At 35.7% G+C, this 17,036-nt stretch overlaps 1 protein-coding gene across 1 annotated transcript in view; it reads right to left on the bottom strand.

Moving 5' to 3' along the window:
- The window catches only part of LOC308071777 (uncharacterized protein), a gene marked incomplete at its 5' end in the record, with an annotated part of 40,870 nt that overhangs the window by 14,740 nt on the left and 9,094 nt on the right, over window positions 1-17,036 (bottom strand). The window contains 29 exons of the mRNA XM_080407709.1: window positions 872-901; window positions 1,689-1,727; window positions 2,003-2,035; window positions 2,456-2,494; window positions 2,777-2,815; window positions 3,523-3,561; window positions 5,133-5,171; window positions 6,026-6,067; window positions 6,563-6,607; window positions 6,731-6,769; window positions 6,872-6,913; window positions 7,316-7,354; window positions 7,458-7,499; window positions 7,821-7,859; window positions 7,962-8,003; window positions 8,406-8,444; window positions 8,548-8,589; window positions 10,490-10,531; window positions 11,086-11,127; window positions 11,989-12,030; window positions 12,231-12,272; window positions 13,021-13,059; window positions 14,298-14,327; window positions 14,961-15,005; window positions 15,356-15,394; window positions 15,515-15,550; window positions 15,729-15,770; window positions 15,888-15,923; window positions 16,187-16,207. Coding sequence (XP_080263835.1) covers window positions 872-901; window positions 1,689-1,727; window positions 2,003-2,035; window positions 2,456-2,494; window positions 2,777-2,815; window positions 3,523-3,561; window positions 5,133-5,171; window positions 6,026-6,067; window positions 6,563-6,607; window positions 6,731-6,769; window positions 6,872-6,913; window positions 7,316-7,354; window positions 7,458-7,499; window positions 7,821-7,859; window positions 7,962-8,003; window positions 8,406-8,444; window positions 8,548-8,589; window positions 10,490-10,531; window positions 11,086-11,127; window positions 11,989-12,030; window positions 12,231-12,272; window positions 13,021-13,059; window positions 14,298-14,327; window positions 14,961-15,005; window positions 15,356-15,394; window positions 15,515-15,550; window positions 15,729-15,770; window positions 15,888-15,923; window positions 16,187-16,207 — 1,125 coding nt within the window. The remainder of the gene's footprint in view (window positions 1-871; window positions 902-1,688; window positions 1,728-2,002; window positions 2,036-2,455; window positions 2,495-2,776; window positions 2,816-3,522; window positions 3,562-5,132; window positions 5,172-6,025; window positions 6,068-6,562; window positions 6,608-6,730; window positions 6,770-6,871; window positions 6,914-7,315; window positions 7,355-7,457; window positions 7,500-7,820; window positions 7,860-7,961; window positions 8,004-8,405; window positions 8,445-8,547; window positions 8,590-10,489; window positions 10,532-11,085; window positions 11,128-11,988; window positions 12,031-12,230; window positions 12,273-13,020; window positions 13,060-14,297; window positions 14,328-14,960; window positions 15,006-15,355; window positions 15,395-15,514; window positions 15,551-15,728; window positions 15,771-15,887; window positions 15,924-16,186; window positions 16,208-17,036) is intronic.

Below are 17,036 nucleotides of genomic sequence, written 5' to 3'. Positions count from 1 at the left end.
AGACACACCTCTGCAAAAACTGTAAGGTAACTGAAAGTCAGTGCTCAGAGAATACACCTTGCTGCCAAATTTGGAGGTTCCTGGCTTGTATCAGAAATAGTGTGTCCGGCAGGACAAGGGCAGTGATCATCCCCCTGTACCCTGCACTGGTGAGGCTGCACCTTGAACACTGGGTTCAGTTTTGGGGCCCTGACTGCCAGACAGACATTGGGCTGCTGGAGCGTGTCCAGAGAAGGGCAAAAAGGCCGGTCAAGGGTCTGGAGCACAAGCCTTATGAGGAGCAGCTGAGGGAACTGCAGTTGTTTAGCCTGGAGAAAAAAAGGCTCAGGGGGATCTTATTGCTCTCTACAACTGCCTGAAAAGAGGTTGTAGGCAGGTGAAGGTTGGTTTCTTCTCCTAAGCAAGAAGTGATAGGACAAGAGGAAATGGCCTCCAGTTGCACCAGGGAGGTTTAGATTGGATATTAGGAAAAGTTTCTTCACTGAAAGGGTGGTCAAGCATTGGAACAGGCTGCCCAGGGAAGGGGTTGACTCACAATCCCTGCAGGTATTTAAAAGTTTTGTAGATGTGGCACTTAGGGACATGGTTTATTGGTGGACTTTGCAGTATTTATCAGGTTTGTGGTTGGACTTGATGATCTCACCGGTCTTTTCCAACCTAACTGATTATATGATTCCATAATTCTGAATTCTTCATCTAGGCATAATGAGAAGTAACTCATACCATATCGGTAATATGTATGTCACCAAAGGAACAATGAATATGAAATTAACAGTTCATTCAAATGAGTTAGAAATAAATAGGACCACAGATGATTTTCCAGTTAAATAATCCAGTAAAAGAAAACATGTAATGAATACGTAACACTTACAGAACTTCCCCCAGAACAATCACATCCACCCTGTAAAATATGCAGAAAATATTTATGATCTCAAGAGCACAGGACTGAAAGGGACTCCAGTTATAATTCAAATTACTTCTTCTACCATCCCATGTATGTAAATCACAGCCACAGTCATAACTGCCCAAGTGCCTAACTTCTAGAAATTAGTGTATTTTTTGTTCTTTTCATCCTATGCAACTATTCCTGCACTTATTGTTCTGATAGGGAAAAAAACTTCTGATTTTGTCATCTTCACATTTGTTATCTAAAATTATTACCTTAAAAGCCATACTCAGCAAAATGACAAGTAAAAAAGTCTGAGTAGTACTGCAGAAAGCAATGTATTTTATTTTGTATTTTCCCTAAATTGGCCAGAGCACCTAGAATACATGCAGTACAATTTCACGCCTCAGATGTTACAGAGGACAGTAAAGATAACTTCCAATGGAGGCCTACTAGGTGATTTCTACTCTGATAAAACTAACTGAGAGGTGGTCAGGGGCTCAGCGTTCAGGATCTCACTTTTCACATGCAGTCTGTGTGAAATGTGTACAAAGAAAAATGTTTAGCACCAAAGGAGGTACAGAAACTCAACTACAACTGCCATTCAGGCAGGTGCTACCGGCTGCTCTGGCCCGTGGGGTGTCTTGAATGATGTGGGAAAAGAAAGTAACATGTTGCTGAGGCTTTGAGCAAAAAGGACAGTGGTGAAGAAAAACAGTTCTTGTGAAGGAAAGATACACAAAGTAAATTGTGAGCATCTGACACAAGCACAGCTGAGTGATGTGGAGAAAGAAAAGCATACCTGTCCACCATACTGGCTGCCTCCTGAAGAAGTTGAACCCTGTAAATGATATAAAAAAAAATTCTTTAAGTTTGATATGCACATTTGATTACAATAGAACTTTTCAAACACAGTTCAGAGAGTAAAAGACAACCTATCTGGTTAAGAACCCATTTTTTTTTTCTGTAAAAGGATTAAGGAGGATTAAAAAAACCCTCACAGTAGTTTGGAAACTTCGGTATTACTAATCTAGTAAATAATATTTTCTTGAAATATGTACACCGAAAAAACCCACCCCACATCCAAAAACCCAGCACTGAAGAAAAATTTCCCACCTGCCCACCATACTGGCTGCTTCCGGATGAGGCCTGAAAAAAATAAAAATAGCTTAATTTCTATTATTTAAAAATATAAATATTTGTAAACATAACTATGTATATAAAATTCACATATTAATTATATTACATATTATATAGACTATATACAACTAATACATAATATATAAACATAAAATACATGAATGTACATATTAAAATATATTTTTAAATTAATTAAAAAATCATTACTTTTATTTGTTTTCTGGTGTTAGAACATCAGTTAATACATTAATTGTAATTTTGACTACTCTGCTTACCCTTGGTCTTCTACATAGAGATATATAAGGAAACGAAGTTTGAGTACCAAAGAAATCTTGCTACCAGATAAAAAAATGCTGCAAAACTATATGAGGACTCAAGCTTTTGTGTAACAGATACTTCAGGTCAAAAATACAAGGAGTCAGTATTTACCTGTCCACTGGAGTAGCCACCACCTTGAGAAGATGATCCCTGCAAAAAGTAGACCCAATTTATTTTTGTTTAAAATGGCTTCTGGAAAGCAAGACCATGTTTTTGAATAGTCATACATATGTTTTTTTAATAAAAAAAAAATGTTTTTGGTTTTTTTTTTTAAACAGTTTGCTGTTTGGTTTCAAAAGACATGATGCCAGATCTCATGAGAAATACTAGGAGATAAACAGTTGGGTATAATTTACTCATCAGGATAATTTTTAAATAGAACAGCCATTTTGGAAGGGAACTGCAAATAATGAATAAAATAGATATGCTTACATGTCCACCTGATTGGCTGCCTCCTGGGGAATAAAAATCCTGGAAAAATGTATTGAAATTACATGAAAAAACCAAAACCTTTCTTTTGTAATATGGAACAATCAGGATGGAATCTGATAACTCCCTTGCTTCTCTACCTTAATTTTCTCTCACGGATTTTCAAAAACAAAAAAAACAACAACAACAAAAAAAGTTTTTCTGTACAAAACAGCATATGCCCCTTTATGCCTGTTGATGATCGCTCTTTTGGTCAAAGATATTCTTTTAGATACAGCAATTAAAGAGTTCTTATATCTTTAACAAAATAATTTCTCAGTCAGTGTGTGTCATATTTCTCATTAGAGTAAATAAAATGGGTGCCATGTAAAAATGACAGGAAAATGGAAGCCTTCATAAATAAGTCTTATAGCACAACAAAGCAAAGGGTTTAACTTAGAATAAATACTGGACAAATCATGGTATCGAAGCTTTTTGCAGTCAGGTAATGAGCAAAAAACTACAGGAACCTGAACAAGTAGATTTTGGTACCACATTTATAATGTGAGTTTGAGATTCAAGAGCACACTTCAGCATCAGTTGGGATCTCTAGCAGAACTTTAACACCTTAGCTGTATCTTCATTCCCTCTGCGCTTGAGGACTTTCTATCCCACACTGGAAGCTGCCACACCAGCTTCCCCAGAAAATGTTAATTTCAGTGGCTAGCAGTGGGGCAGACACTGGCAACACGTAAGGAAGGAGTGCTTACCCGTTCACTCTGCTGGCTGCCAGATGGTGAGGTGGAATCCTAAAAATTATTAGAATCTAGTTATTGCATGGCAATTATTTCTATGTCTTTCTAGGCAAGTGTAGAAGGCAAAGGAAACTACTGTTGTTGGGAAGGTTAAAGGTGTAGGCTGTAGGATAAGCAGCATTCATTCAAGTTCTTTCTCTGCTCATTTCTGCAGAACGGCATTTCTTTATTTGGAAAGATTAAGCCTGATAGATACACCATAATAAAGGAATAAGATCACATCTCAGTCTATGTTATTTCCTCTTAAAATGCTACGGGGGAAAACATCAGCACTTTGAAATCTGTCTTGGTATGCTGGAAGACCACAGTGGTACATGCCAGTATTGTTATACCTTAGCTTCTTTCAGAGGGCCTCTGTAGTGTCATATTTGAGCTTTGCTGAATATCCACAGGAAGAATTTGATACAGAAGCTGCATGGAAACTAATGCCACACTATGTATGTGGTTGGAGTGCACAGCTGAATTTATAAGAATTTGTGGAGAACAATTCCCTGCTAACCAGGACACTGATAAACAGACTTACTAGAAACCCAGTTAAATACAATCAGTCACTCAAGACTCTGAGAAAATGAGACATTAAACTTGGAAATTTTTATGAACAGCTTCACCAGAATTAATAGAAAATGTAACTTACTCAGGAGAAAAAGCATGTTCCTAAATAGAAAGGCAAGCAGTTCTCACCACACTGTGAAAACTGACCATCCCTATGCAATATACAGATGAAGGAACTTGAATCTTATACGTCTGGCATTGGAAAAACACAAAGTGTAGTGTGATTTGCAGATGGAAGATGAGGCAACTAGTCTGTGCAGTATTGATAAAGGAAGTTATATTGTAGAAAATTAATAAAATGAGATAATTAAGGGTCAAATATGATGTGTTTTCTCAAACAAATGCAAGGAAAAGTTGATTTTTAAAATAAACCTGTATTTTAAGAGCAATTGAGTTTGAAAGTCTTAATTTATGGGAATTGCTATGAAAGTTCAGAATAGTAAACATACATGTAATATAGTCTTAAGGAAATAAATCACAAAAAATAGCCATTAAGAACAAGAATGGCTGATCTGCTGTTACAGATGATTGTACTGTTCTTGTAGTTACATTAGTGTTATTGTATTAAATTAACTCAGTGAAAAAGTAACCAAATGCAGGAAGTAAGTATCTGGTTGTTTTGTATACTATGAGCATACACTAACACTGAGTTTCAATGGAAATTGTAAAATAAAGGAAAAGTTTCCTTTGTAAATGTTACTTCTAATAACCAGCTCAAAATTGTATGATTGTTACAAGCCAGAACAGTTTTAACTGCAACATTAATTTACCAAGTCCTTATCATAACATAGCAAAATAATATGGCATAATCTATGTCTGCATTTTCCTTTATCTATGAAAAAAAAATTCAAATAATTTATTACAGAAAATTACTAAACACAGTTGGTTAGAATGTTCTGTGAAGGAGCTCTTGAAGATGAGATGGTGAGATAAAGTAAAGGTCCATATAAGCAAGCAGGTAATTTAAAAGGTAGTAAATTCTGATATTGGTATACTTGAGAAGAAATGCTTACACTGTCATTAGTTTCACTGCTTCCCATAGAAGGTGAATCCTGTAAAATAATGAAAAAATGTTTCTTTCTATATAAAAAGACTCATATTCTCCACAAATAAGATCAAGTAAAATAGAAGCATAAAAATAACCAGCCACCTAGAATCTCCAAATTTACCTAAACCAGAGAACATGCAAGAAAAGAAAAAATACATAACTTTACCTGTTGCTTCAGCAGAAGAGGTTAAAAAAAAAAAATCCTCCTTGTAAATATGCATTTTTATAAGGAAAAATTTTAGCTAAAGTTGATTTGCAAAATTAACTGTTCTTTACATTAAAAAAAAATCCATTATCTATGCTTTCTTTCTAGATCCTGCACTAGAAGTAACAATGGAACACAATTTTCTATGAAAAAGCAATCTGGATTATATGTCTTATCATTTTTAATAAATAATTATGTATGACTTTGGTTGGTTAAAATGTATTGCTAAACAAAACATAAGATGGTCCTTACAGAATAATTCCCACAATGAGATTCACATCAATAAATAGGGACTTAGATATAGTGAGTGCATTCCCCCCTAGACTTCCAGAAGTTTCTGCTTAAGTAAGGTGTGTAAAGTAAATGGACAAGGTATTTTCCTTTTGAATGAGCTAATGCATAAACAATAAATTAGTTAAAGCTTTGAATAGTCACAGCGGCACAGTTAGCAGGATAGCGTACACAGTGCATCACCTTCCCTCCATTATGAAAACATTTGGATTGTAAAGGGGTAAATAAAGGTAAAGAAAACAAAAGATAAAATGGCATTTCCATGGTCAACACTTAAAAATAATTTAAATATAGAACCCAGCACACATAAGAACAAACACAGCAAGCTTAAGCTTTTGATGTATGAGACAAATAGTATTTACCTGACCATAAGATCCAGTACCACTATATGTGGAAGATCCACCCTATTTGGAAAACATAAATCATTTTCATATTGCCAACAGACTTTTTAAGGTTACTGTAGGGATCTCCTTCTGGGGAGTTTTAAAAAATATGAATAGTTACTTAGTTATCAGAATGGCTATTGAGCAATTCATAGTTATGCCTCTGTAAAACACTAATTTAACATAATTGTAACTAAAATTCTACTTTTGAAGAGACCTTCAATTGGCAGATAACTCAAAGCTAGCATTGTTAAGGAGAATAAGCTGTAACGGTTGGAGGCACCCTACTTTTTACTTCCCTATAAACTTTCAGGCTATTTAGTTAAAACTATATGCAAATTCACTCTGCACAGAAGAAAACCACCTTCAGTAAAATACAGTGAGAGCCAAAATACGGAGCATAGCTATATATAGAAGCCAGGATATTGGCCCTCAGCACCCTTTATACAAAGAGGGGAGGGGGAAAAAAAAGAAAAGAAAAGAAGGAAAGGAAAAAGAAAAAAAAAAAGTATTTACCTGACCATAGGATTCACTGCCGCTGTCATAGACAGAAGACCCTCCCTGTACAGAAAATAAGTTCATTATTTTGTTTCTCTCAAGAAAGAGTTTTCCTTCTTTCAAGAGCAGTACAGGAATGAAAGTAACACAAGTCTGTTATCTCTACAAACAAGGAATAACACTTACCTGTCCATAAGATCCACCAGGAGAGAAGGAAGAGCCTCCCTGTGCAGAAAACATAAAAGTTGCATGTTTTGTAGTGGAAATGTTCTCTCAAGGACAACTTTTAGACTGCTCCTCAGCAGGGACAGTGACCAGAATATTTACCTGGTTACCGGAGTAGGAGCTGTAGGAAGACCCTGGGCCCTCCTGAAAGGAAAACACAGACCAGCTATTGTCTTGCAGACAAGATGAGTATTTTAATACCAGTGTATCCAGTTCTTACTTTACACCCTTCCTCCCAGTTTTGAGCTAACTTTTATGTACCTGCATAAAAATCAAGACCAACATGGTTAAAGTGGAAGAAGTCTTCTGGCAATAATTATCTTAGCCTGCTGAAATCTGAATGCTGCAAGGAAACTGCAGATACCACTCTGTACTGCTCTCTGTCAAACCCCTTACCACTGAGTTATGTCAGGGTTAATTTTTCTGCTCTAAGAGACAACTGTCAGGTCTCTAACTGCAGTATCTCAGGCACCCACAACACCAGGAGCGAAGGAACCAGGATGATGGGAGTCTGTTTTATCCTGGTAAGGGAGGAAGAACAACTACCTGTCCATAGGATTCTCCGGGATGGAAGGAAGACCCTCCCTGTGCAGAAGACAGAATGGGTTACTGGTTTGTATTTGGCTACTCCTTCAGTGAAGGCTTTAGATGGAGCTTTCTGAATAGGGCATTTTATCTGAATGTTTACCTGGTTACCAGAATACGTGCTGTGTGAAGAACCTGGGCCTCCCTGGAAGGAAAACACAGACTAGCTATTTTCTTGCAGACAGGATGATGTAAATAGCAAGGTACCTAACTCTCACTTTAGGCCAATATTGTTAAAGAACAGGGAACTTTTTAACACTAATTTTCTTAGCTGGATGAAAGATCATACGTTCTGTGGAAGTTGTAAACAATTTAGTCTTTTCTTCTGACAGAGCTCATGTTATAGGTTACAAATGGTTGATTCAATCCTTGGGTGTTACATTTCACAACAGCCACTATATGGGGAATATAGGAATAAAGATAGAAGAAGCCCATCTTACCTTTACAAACAAGGAATAATCCTTACCTGTCCAAATGATCCACCAGGAGAGAAGGAAGAGCCTCCCTGTGCAGAAAACATAAAAGTTGCATGTTTTGTAGTTGAAATGTTCTCTCAAGGACAACTTTTAGACTGCTCCTCAGCAGGGACAGTGACCAGAATATTTACCTGGTTACCGGAGTAGGAGCTGTAGGAAGACCCTGGGCCCTCCTGAAAGGAAAACACAGACCAGCTATTGTCTTGCAGACAAGATGAGTATTTTAATACCAGTGTATCCAGTTCTTACTTTACACCCTTCCTCCCAGTTTTGAGCTAACTTTTATGTACCTGCATAAAAATCAAGACCAACATGGTTAAAGTGGAAGAAGTCTTCTGGCAATAATTATCTTAGCCTGCTGAAATCTGAATGCTGCAAGGAAACTGCAGATACCACTCTGTACTGCTCTCTGTCAAACCCCTTACCACTGAGTTATGTCAGGGTTAATTTTTCTGCTCTAAGAGACAACTGTCAGGTCTCTAACTGCAGTATCTCAGGCACCCACAACACCAGGAGCGAAGGAACCAGGATGATGGGAGTCTGTTTTATCCTGGTAAGGGAGGAAGAACAACTACCTGTCCATAGGATTCTCCGGGATGGAAGGAAGACCCTCCCTGTGCAGAAGACAGAATGGGTTACTGGTTTGTATTTGGCTACTCCTTCAGTGAAGGCTTTAGATGGAGCTTTCTGAATAGGGCATTTTATCTGAATGTTTACCTGGTTACCAGAATACGTGCTGTGTGAAGAACCTGGGCCTCCCTGGAAGGAAAACACAGACTAGCTATTTTCTTGCAAACAGACATTTAAGTGAGTCCATTTCTGAATTTCTCTTCTTTCAAAAAGGCCATTATTGCAATCATTAAAAGAGAACACTGGTTATTTTTGTTAGAGATAAGGAAACCTGTAGCAGGTACTCTTCTGTTCAGGTTAGAAGACCTAGAAGTAATAGTAACTTTTCATTTTACTCTTTCTAATCACTGAATCCTATGTCATACTTGGCAGACTCTACATTGTTATAGATTACCATGACTCTGATCATGTTTTTTAAAACTGCCAGAATACTGAACTTCCAAAGTATAAATAGGGTTTATGCAAGCAGATTTTTCAGTTCAGCACTTAAAGTAGAAGACTATTTACCAGAACATAACAGCCATTACTACTGTCACATTCCTTTCTACACAAAAGAAAGTATTATTCAGTGGTTAGACTGCTTCCTCAGAGACTATTTGTAGACTGAGCTCTTGTCTCCAGATGAAGTGTAGAGAAAAAGTGGAATAAATGCAGTGTAAGTGATTCGAGGATCCACATAAGGAAACCCATTGTTTCCTTTGGAACAAGATGGTTTAAATATATACAGCTTTGACTCTTAATTTATAATCTTTTCCAGGTTTGAAGAGACCTTCATGTAACTCATAGCTTTTAAGTTTAGAAGAAAGCTTTTTGGAGGAATTTTTATCCTGGGCTGAAGAATCTTCAAGTAAGTAATGACTGTCTCTTTTATGTAAGGTTGATGAATGCTGGTTTATTTATATATATACATCTGCCTATACCTTTTTTTTCTTATTCAGAACAACAAACCTGCCAACGTGTTTACAATTTTAGGCACCGTTACTGCCATATGTAGATGATTGACCATGGACAGAAAATGAAAATAAGTCCATATTTAAATTCCTTCTATTCCTTTGCAAAGATTGCTGAACTTTACTGTTGGGTGAAATCAAAGATCCAGACTATTGCTACCTAGCTTATCATAAATTCAATTCTATCTGCTGACATCACCACAAACTGAAAAATGAGTCTCTTCTGTATCAAAGTAGACACATTTGCACTGAGAACAGTTTTTTTAACATGATTGATTTAGAAGTCTTCTTTTCTTCATGTTGAAAATTATTGTTTGATGGCAACTGAATACACTCTCCCCTGGCCAAGCTGTTGTGGCTTGCCATTAAAAGCTAAACCTCACTTTGCACCAGTTTAAGCATGCAAAGAAAGAGGTCCTACTTGAATGAAACTTGCACAAAGACATCCACCTTTTTAAGTAGAAGATAGGTTACTTAAAAATTCAAGTTCACTTGGCAAAGCCAGGTGATGCCAGAAGCCTGGTAAAGCTAGTGTATAATGCCCATGTAACTGCACTCTTTGGGCTTTTTCCTGGCATGGAGACATTGCCTAAGAGAAAAGACTATGCACTGGCACTGATCATGAAATCACAGTGATTCTCTCTATGGGAAAGAATAGTTTAAATATAGATTTAAGAGATTATATTTTGAAATATTTACCAGACTTTGACATTTTAGTCACAATATTTTATTGAACCAGTGAGAAGGACAAGGAACCTAAGTAGGATGCAATTAAATACTGTGGTTACTGTAGGGCATATTGACTCTGGGTTTTGAAAGTAATGAATTATTAGCACGTAACAGGTTAACTGACAGAGCATCTGGATTACCAAGCACATTTACAGGAAGTTAGTGGCCAAACGGTAATTATACAGTTAAAGTAGGACTCATTCTTCCATTTCATTTTATATAATTCTATCCATCATGATAAGGAAATTATCAGTAATGTTTAATGTTACCCTAGCGTCCATACTTACCAGGTGATTAACTCATAACACTCCATTACGTAGATGAAAGTATAAACTCAGAAAAATAATTACCTGTCTACTCCCACTGCTTCCATCAGGACAAATGCAACCACCCTGTAAATTTTAAAAAGGAAACTATCATTGCTTTGTGGAAATTTAAAATAAAATCTTATTTCAGATGTGAAACTGTTTCAGGGTAGAAAGACTGTGGAACTACAGAGTGGCTGTGACCTTGACTATACCTAGAGGAAATATAGGGGGGACATACATATATAGGGGGGTCATCCATATATAGGGGGCAGCATAGCTATATACATGTAACATTTGCTTTGGAAGGTAGATTGATTCCACATCTATCAGCGGTACGTCTCAGTGACAGATGCCTCATCAAGAGGGAATTATCTGGGTAGGCAAGAGTACAAAGAATCACTGTTGTGCTCTCACCAATAAACTGTGTGTGAAATTGAAAGAGTGTTGAAGTGATTTCAGAGAGCCATTTCAGATTAAATTTAATCTGAACACGGTCACTTCATTTACACTTTAATGCACAACATCAACAACCCCTTATGCAAAACTACTGGACTTACACTTCAACTCCTGATTTTAATTAGTTTAATTACCAGGAAGCTATCTGGACAAGACTAGATAAAAACAGAGAAAATCCTGACCTGACTACTTGATCCACGATCGGTTGCAATAAATGATCCACCCTGTGAAGAAACCAATTATATTTCATAGAAGCGTTTTATCTGAATCTAACATGTATAAAATTATGTAGTGAGAAGTAAGGTGACAAACTCTTTGTACTGCTTCCCTGCACCAACAAACATCACTTGTTCAGAACTTTCTGTATAAATCGTTGTGAAAACATAGATTTAGATGAAACTTAATTAGTGACTGGATACAATACACAGGGAATAGGTATCAGGAAAACTAATTAAGAAAACTGTTACTCTCTGGAGCTCAGAGATCTAACTGTATTATTGAATTAAGACTCCAAACTCTCTGAGACAGAGGGCTATGCTAGTGTTACATCCATAATGCTAAGTGTAATAGGATTCCAGATCTCTGGGAAGCTGATGGGTACCAGTAGAGTACAAAATATTAAGAAAAAAAAGAATTGGGTGCTGCTCTGGATCAGTTACATTTCACATATTTCTATAACACAAAAGTTGGGCCTACTTTTTTAACACAAGTACATAATCACTAAGATGTAGCTTGTTACCAAATTCTAAATGAAACAGAATTATATATCTGGCCATTACCATCACTAGAGCAGGACTGTTTTTAAAAAGATTCTAAAACTATTTGTTGGGTTTTTTTTTTCAAACAATTTTTACAAAGTGTTATGTAAAGAAACACCAGCACTGCTTACCTGCTAAGGAACAGAAGAGAGACAGTATATTCTGGGTCCATTATTATTTACAACTGTGCCAAATTATAACAATAGAGGGAAAATGCTGCCAAATCAAAACAGCATTCCTCAGCATAGATAAATTAGTGGAACCCAATTTTCAGAAATGAAATAAAATTTCTCAGAAAGCTCCTTACAACAGACACTATGTTATTACCTGGTAGTTAGTGTCGCTGTTGTTTGAAGTAGAAGTCTCATTCTGTGAAGAAACAAGAAACTACTTGGTTTTCTGTGAGGGTAACAAATTAAAATACATAGTTCTATTGGAAAAGAACTACCTAACCTTAAACAGATTACTCTGTTATGGAAATTAGATCCTTATTCTTTTTTTTTATAGATAATACACCAAGAAGCTGTAATACCAGGAGTACTTCAGAAAGCATGACAAGAATGGTTTACCTGTACATCATAGGCTCTTCTGCTCAAAACATGTGATGTATCCTGTAAAAAACAAAGACATTACTATTAGGAGATGAAAACTATGATCACTGACAGGCCTTCTTTTTTTTCCATATTATTGATTTATAACAACTCCAGACCCTTTAATGCATACGTTGAGTAGGAATGCCTTCTTATAAAATAAAAGGTTATTTGCACATAATTTTTATAGGCTACTGCTGAGTCTGAGTTGAATCTACACAATACACATACCGTATCTCCTCCACAACATGCTGAGCAACATAAATTACCCAACATTATTCTCTCTGATTTCATTATTTTAGCTTTCTTCAGCTAAAATTTTAGCTGTGCATGACACTCATTTAATTTTAACTTTAGCTTGGACTAATTCTGATTTGTCTTATTTTTTATATATTTATATTATAATTTATTTTAAAAGATTAGTCATTATTATAATATAATACAGTATATTAATAATAATATTTTTATTTGTATTCTAATTTGTTTATATTGTATATGTGCTTCTTGAAAAAAAGGAATCTGAGCTGCTTTATACCTCATAGCAGGGTTTTCATGTCTTTTTTCCATATATATACTTCCTTTAAGGTAAATTCACTGAAAGAGCAAGCAAATAGCCAAGCTATTTTATATTACTTTTTCCTTGAATAGGAGAATTTTAATTAGGACAAACAGGATTAGGGAAAAAATAGGCATAACTGGGACAAATTAGGTATAGTTAAGGCAAATATCCCAAAACAAGTAAAAAGAGAAAAGAAAAAATGTTACTTACTCGGGCAACAACAACCTTCTTGTTTGCACAACCAGAACGCTGTCAAGGAGTCAGAAGCCAATTATTACTTTAGAGATGCAGCCATCCACACAAAATATTTTCAGCAAAGATCTACATAAACTTGTCAAGGTGTCATATTTTGGGACAGGAAAATGTCCAGAGCTATAATTTTACTATCAGCAAGAATCTTAAAAAGCATATTCTTCATCTGTTTTCACCTTATTACTCCATCAGGAGTTCCTGCCTAGTGGAGTCTCCCTCAGCTCAACCACTGTGGTTTAGAGAACAATCTGCATAATGATTTTACTGTTCGTTTTTTTGAACACTTCCCACCCTTCTTCGTGAGAACGTTTAGAAGCAAACTCTTCTACAATTAAGTCCAGCAATATGTACTGCATAGGGATAACCAAGAGAACAGCAGCATCCTCTGAGAACAAATGAGGAAGTGATGAGTCTTCTAAACAGGGCTTGCTGCTGAAGGATTATTTTTGCAGAACATTTTGCATTAGACCTAATGCAATGCATTCAAGGTAAATACAAGTAAAACCAAAAGATGTTTTCAGAAGGCCTCTTTACATCCTAGTATATGTGTTGGGTGCAGTACTAAAGTGCCAGAGAGGAAAAATAGGGAAAATAATAAGCAGTAAAATATATGGCTAACAGCTGAAGAAAAGGCAAGTAGTTGATGACAGAAGGTTACTCTAGATGGCAGTAAAACTAAAGGAGGCTGTAATGGAAAAAAACCTTTCTAGGAACAGAAAGAAGTATGGAAAAATGTTCGTAAGCACAGAAGAATGTCGTTTGTTTATACAACAGTGTATTTGCTTGGCCACAATCTACCCGTGTTAATCACAGTTTCTGCTCATAGGACAGATGGAACGTCTTGACAGAAAGAGTATTACCAGGGGATAAACGTTACTTTACAATACTAGCATATACGTGAGTTAAAATTAGAACAATTAGAAAAAGCTTGAAGTGGCTGCATGCCTCACGTTCACAGATGGTTAACCACTCAGTCAAAGTGCATATACTACAAAAAAACTGTTAGTGTATATTCTTACAAGTATTGTACATAATTGCTATCAATGATAGCAAATAATCGTGAATCAGCCTTGAGAATGGCTAGAAGGGACTGAGTACAGAGAAATATAACATCAAATATGCCATTCTTTAATTAAGTTTTTGAAGGGTATTATAAAGCAATCACAGACTACAATTAGAGGCCAACAGGTCTAATGTAAGAATTTGAATACTCCTGAAGAAAAAAAAGCACTTACCTGAGCACTGGCACTATAGGTAGTGTCATTCTGGAAAAGAATAAATTATTTCCTTCTTTAAGAATTATTTGAATACAATAAGCTTACAGAAACCTGATTCTTTCTGATACTGCATACAGACAGAATGTTGCTCACATTCTCCACAACCTTGCTTAAATTAGTTTGAAATCCTGCCATTCCAGTATGAAAAACATTATATATAGATATATAAACATTATAGATATTTATAACATTATAGCAATTTTTGATTGATAGAAATGTAACATGAAAAGCAGTGGAATAGCTGCCACTATCTCTTCTTTCTTTCATTGTATGTATTTAAAGCTTGTCTATGGGATTTATTTATTTATTTATTTATTTATCAATTACTGTAAAATGTGTCCTTAGATTTTAGGGAAAATCTTATGTTACTGCAAAGCTTACTGCAAAGCCACTGAAATCTTTTCATCAAGTTAAATACATTTAAGGGCACAAAAGTTATGTGTAACCTTTATCTGATTATTTTCAGTAAGAAAACATGCAGTTGCTGAAACAGCTGTTAGTGTAGGAACTCAGCATGCTTTCTGGATCATTCCGCTCACAAGACTGCATCTAGCAGGGCAATATTTTCCGATCTACATGAAAAACGTTGTGATGAAAATATATTAGAGTGTGCATACTCACATCATCGCAAGCATTGGGATTATCATCTGAGAAATCTTGTGAATCCTAGAAGGACATCAGATAACTGTTATTTCCTCACAAAAATGGATTGTTAAAATTACGCTTTGCTATCGTATTCTGCAAGACAGAATTCAGGCTCATGCAAAGAAAAAGGTGAGTTTAAAGTAAGACCTTTATAAGAAAATAACCCAAATACATGGCTGCAATAGTTACTTGCAGGGAAAGTTCCATTCTTCAGTAAAACAAAAAAAACCCCAAACCCAAACCCAAGAAAATCCAAAACAAAAAGAGCACAAAGCTATTATGTTTTATTACATATTTGAGAAAGATGATGCAGGCACTACAAAGATCAGCATAAAATAATATATAACTAGGAGAAAGGAAGAACTAGTTACCTGACTATCATAATAGCCATCTGAGGAAGACGATCCACCCTTTAAAACAAGCCAACCAACCAAAATCAGATAAAATTAGGACAGAGAAAATGTGATTTTGAGCAAAGACTAAAGGTTAGATGAAGTGACGTACAAGTAGGGAATTAGAGCATTACTTACTTGACCACCACCATAGCCTTGTGAGAATGATCCATCCTATAAAACAAATATAAATCTCACTTCAAAAGAAACTGTGATTTGGTTTGGGGGCTTTAAAGCTGGAATAAACAATTGCCTGGGATTCCTTTGAACAAATACAACTTTCTAGACATGTAGAAAACTTATCAGATATGATAAAGAAGGTTTTACCAAGAGAAAATCAAGGTCTACCTACCTGGTTGCTACCATAATTTTGTGAGGAAGATGATCCGCCCTGCTAGCAAAAAAATATTAGAATTAATATTATGATATTTCAGACTGGATATTGATCAGTCATTGCGGAACCTAAATGAAGTAAAATCTCAGTGGGAGGAAACAATAATCTAGTACTTACTTGGCCGCCACCATAGCTTTGTGAGTATGATCCACTCTGCAAAAACAAAAAAGCAACAGTTACAATGCTCAAGAGTTGAATTTGATCAGAATCCACAGACCTAGCTTTACTAAGTTGCCAAGTTCTTTCTATGTAAGTGAAATTTCAGGGCTGATAAAAATTATGTTCTAAGAGAAGGAGTTACAGGCTGGAGCTGGGAAGACTCTGCAAGTGTCTACACCGTAATGAGCAAGAAAAGTATACTCTAGATTAGAACTGCTTAAAAAGCTTTTACTGATGGATAATTAAGAGCTACCTACCTGACCACCCTGTGATCCATCCTGTAAATTAGACAAAAATTGTGATGCTTTAGACACTGTCTAGCTGTGGATTATTTTTAATGAAAGCTATGATACTTGCTTAGGAAGAGTAAGGAGCAGAGGCAGATATGCAATATAGAATTGATTTCTAATGTAGTAAGCACAGATTGCCAACAGTGCAAAGGTTAATACTGTACGAGACACAAGTCAAGGAACCACAAATATTTATCTTTAAGTAATGTTTAATACATAGATGAGTTTCATTCTGAACAGTCTCTATAGAAAGTATATTTTTTTTCTCCTGTAGAAAGCCTAATTTATACAAATGGAATGAAAAATTCCTCTGGTAGCTTTATTACACAGAAAGCTGTGAGATACAGTAGCCTTGAGGAAAAGGTTTTAAATAAAGCACTCAGTATGTTTCAACAAGCCCTCCTTACAAAAGGAATGTAACTCCCCCAAGTGAAATCAGAAGAGGCATTTGTAGAAGTATTAATGTCAAAAGTGCATAAGAACAGTGAAACCCTGAGCTATTGGAGTGGAGTATTTGCCTCTCACTAAAATGTGGCTGAGACTTCATCCAGAAGAATCAAAAGAAAATGAAATTAAAAGTATTATCTTCCAATGTTCTAGCTTTTTTTAGAACAAAATTTAAGTGCTTCCTATAGTCTTAGAAAGAACTATCTCCTCTTTATAAAAAAAATATCTGAAAAGCTATTATAAAATAGTTATATACCTATATCATATTCTTTCAAGTTACAATAATATATTACATACGGCATATTGTATATACTATAGCAGATTATAATGATATAGCAACAACTACGTTGTTCGAATATTTATGAATATT

The sequence above is a fragment of the Falco punctatus genome (genome assembly GCF_963210335.1).
Source record: "Falco punctatus genome assembly, chromosome: 11".
Lineage (NCBI taxonomy): Eukaryota > Metazoa > Chordata > Aves > Falconiformes > Falconidae > Falco > Falco punctatus.
This window is presented reverse-complemented; position numbering and strand designations above follow the sequence as displayed.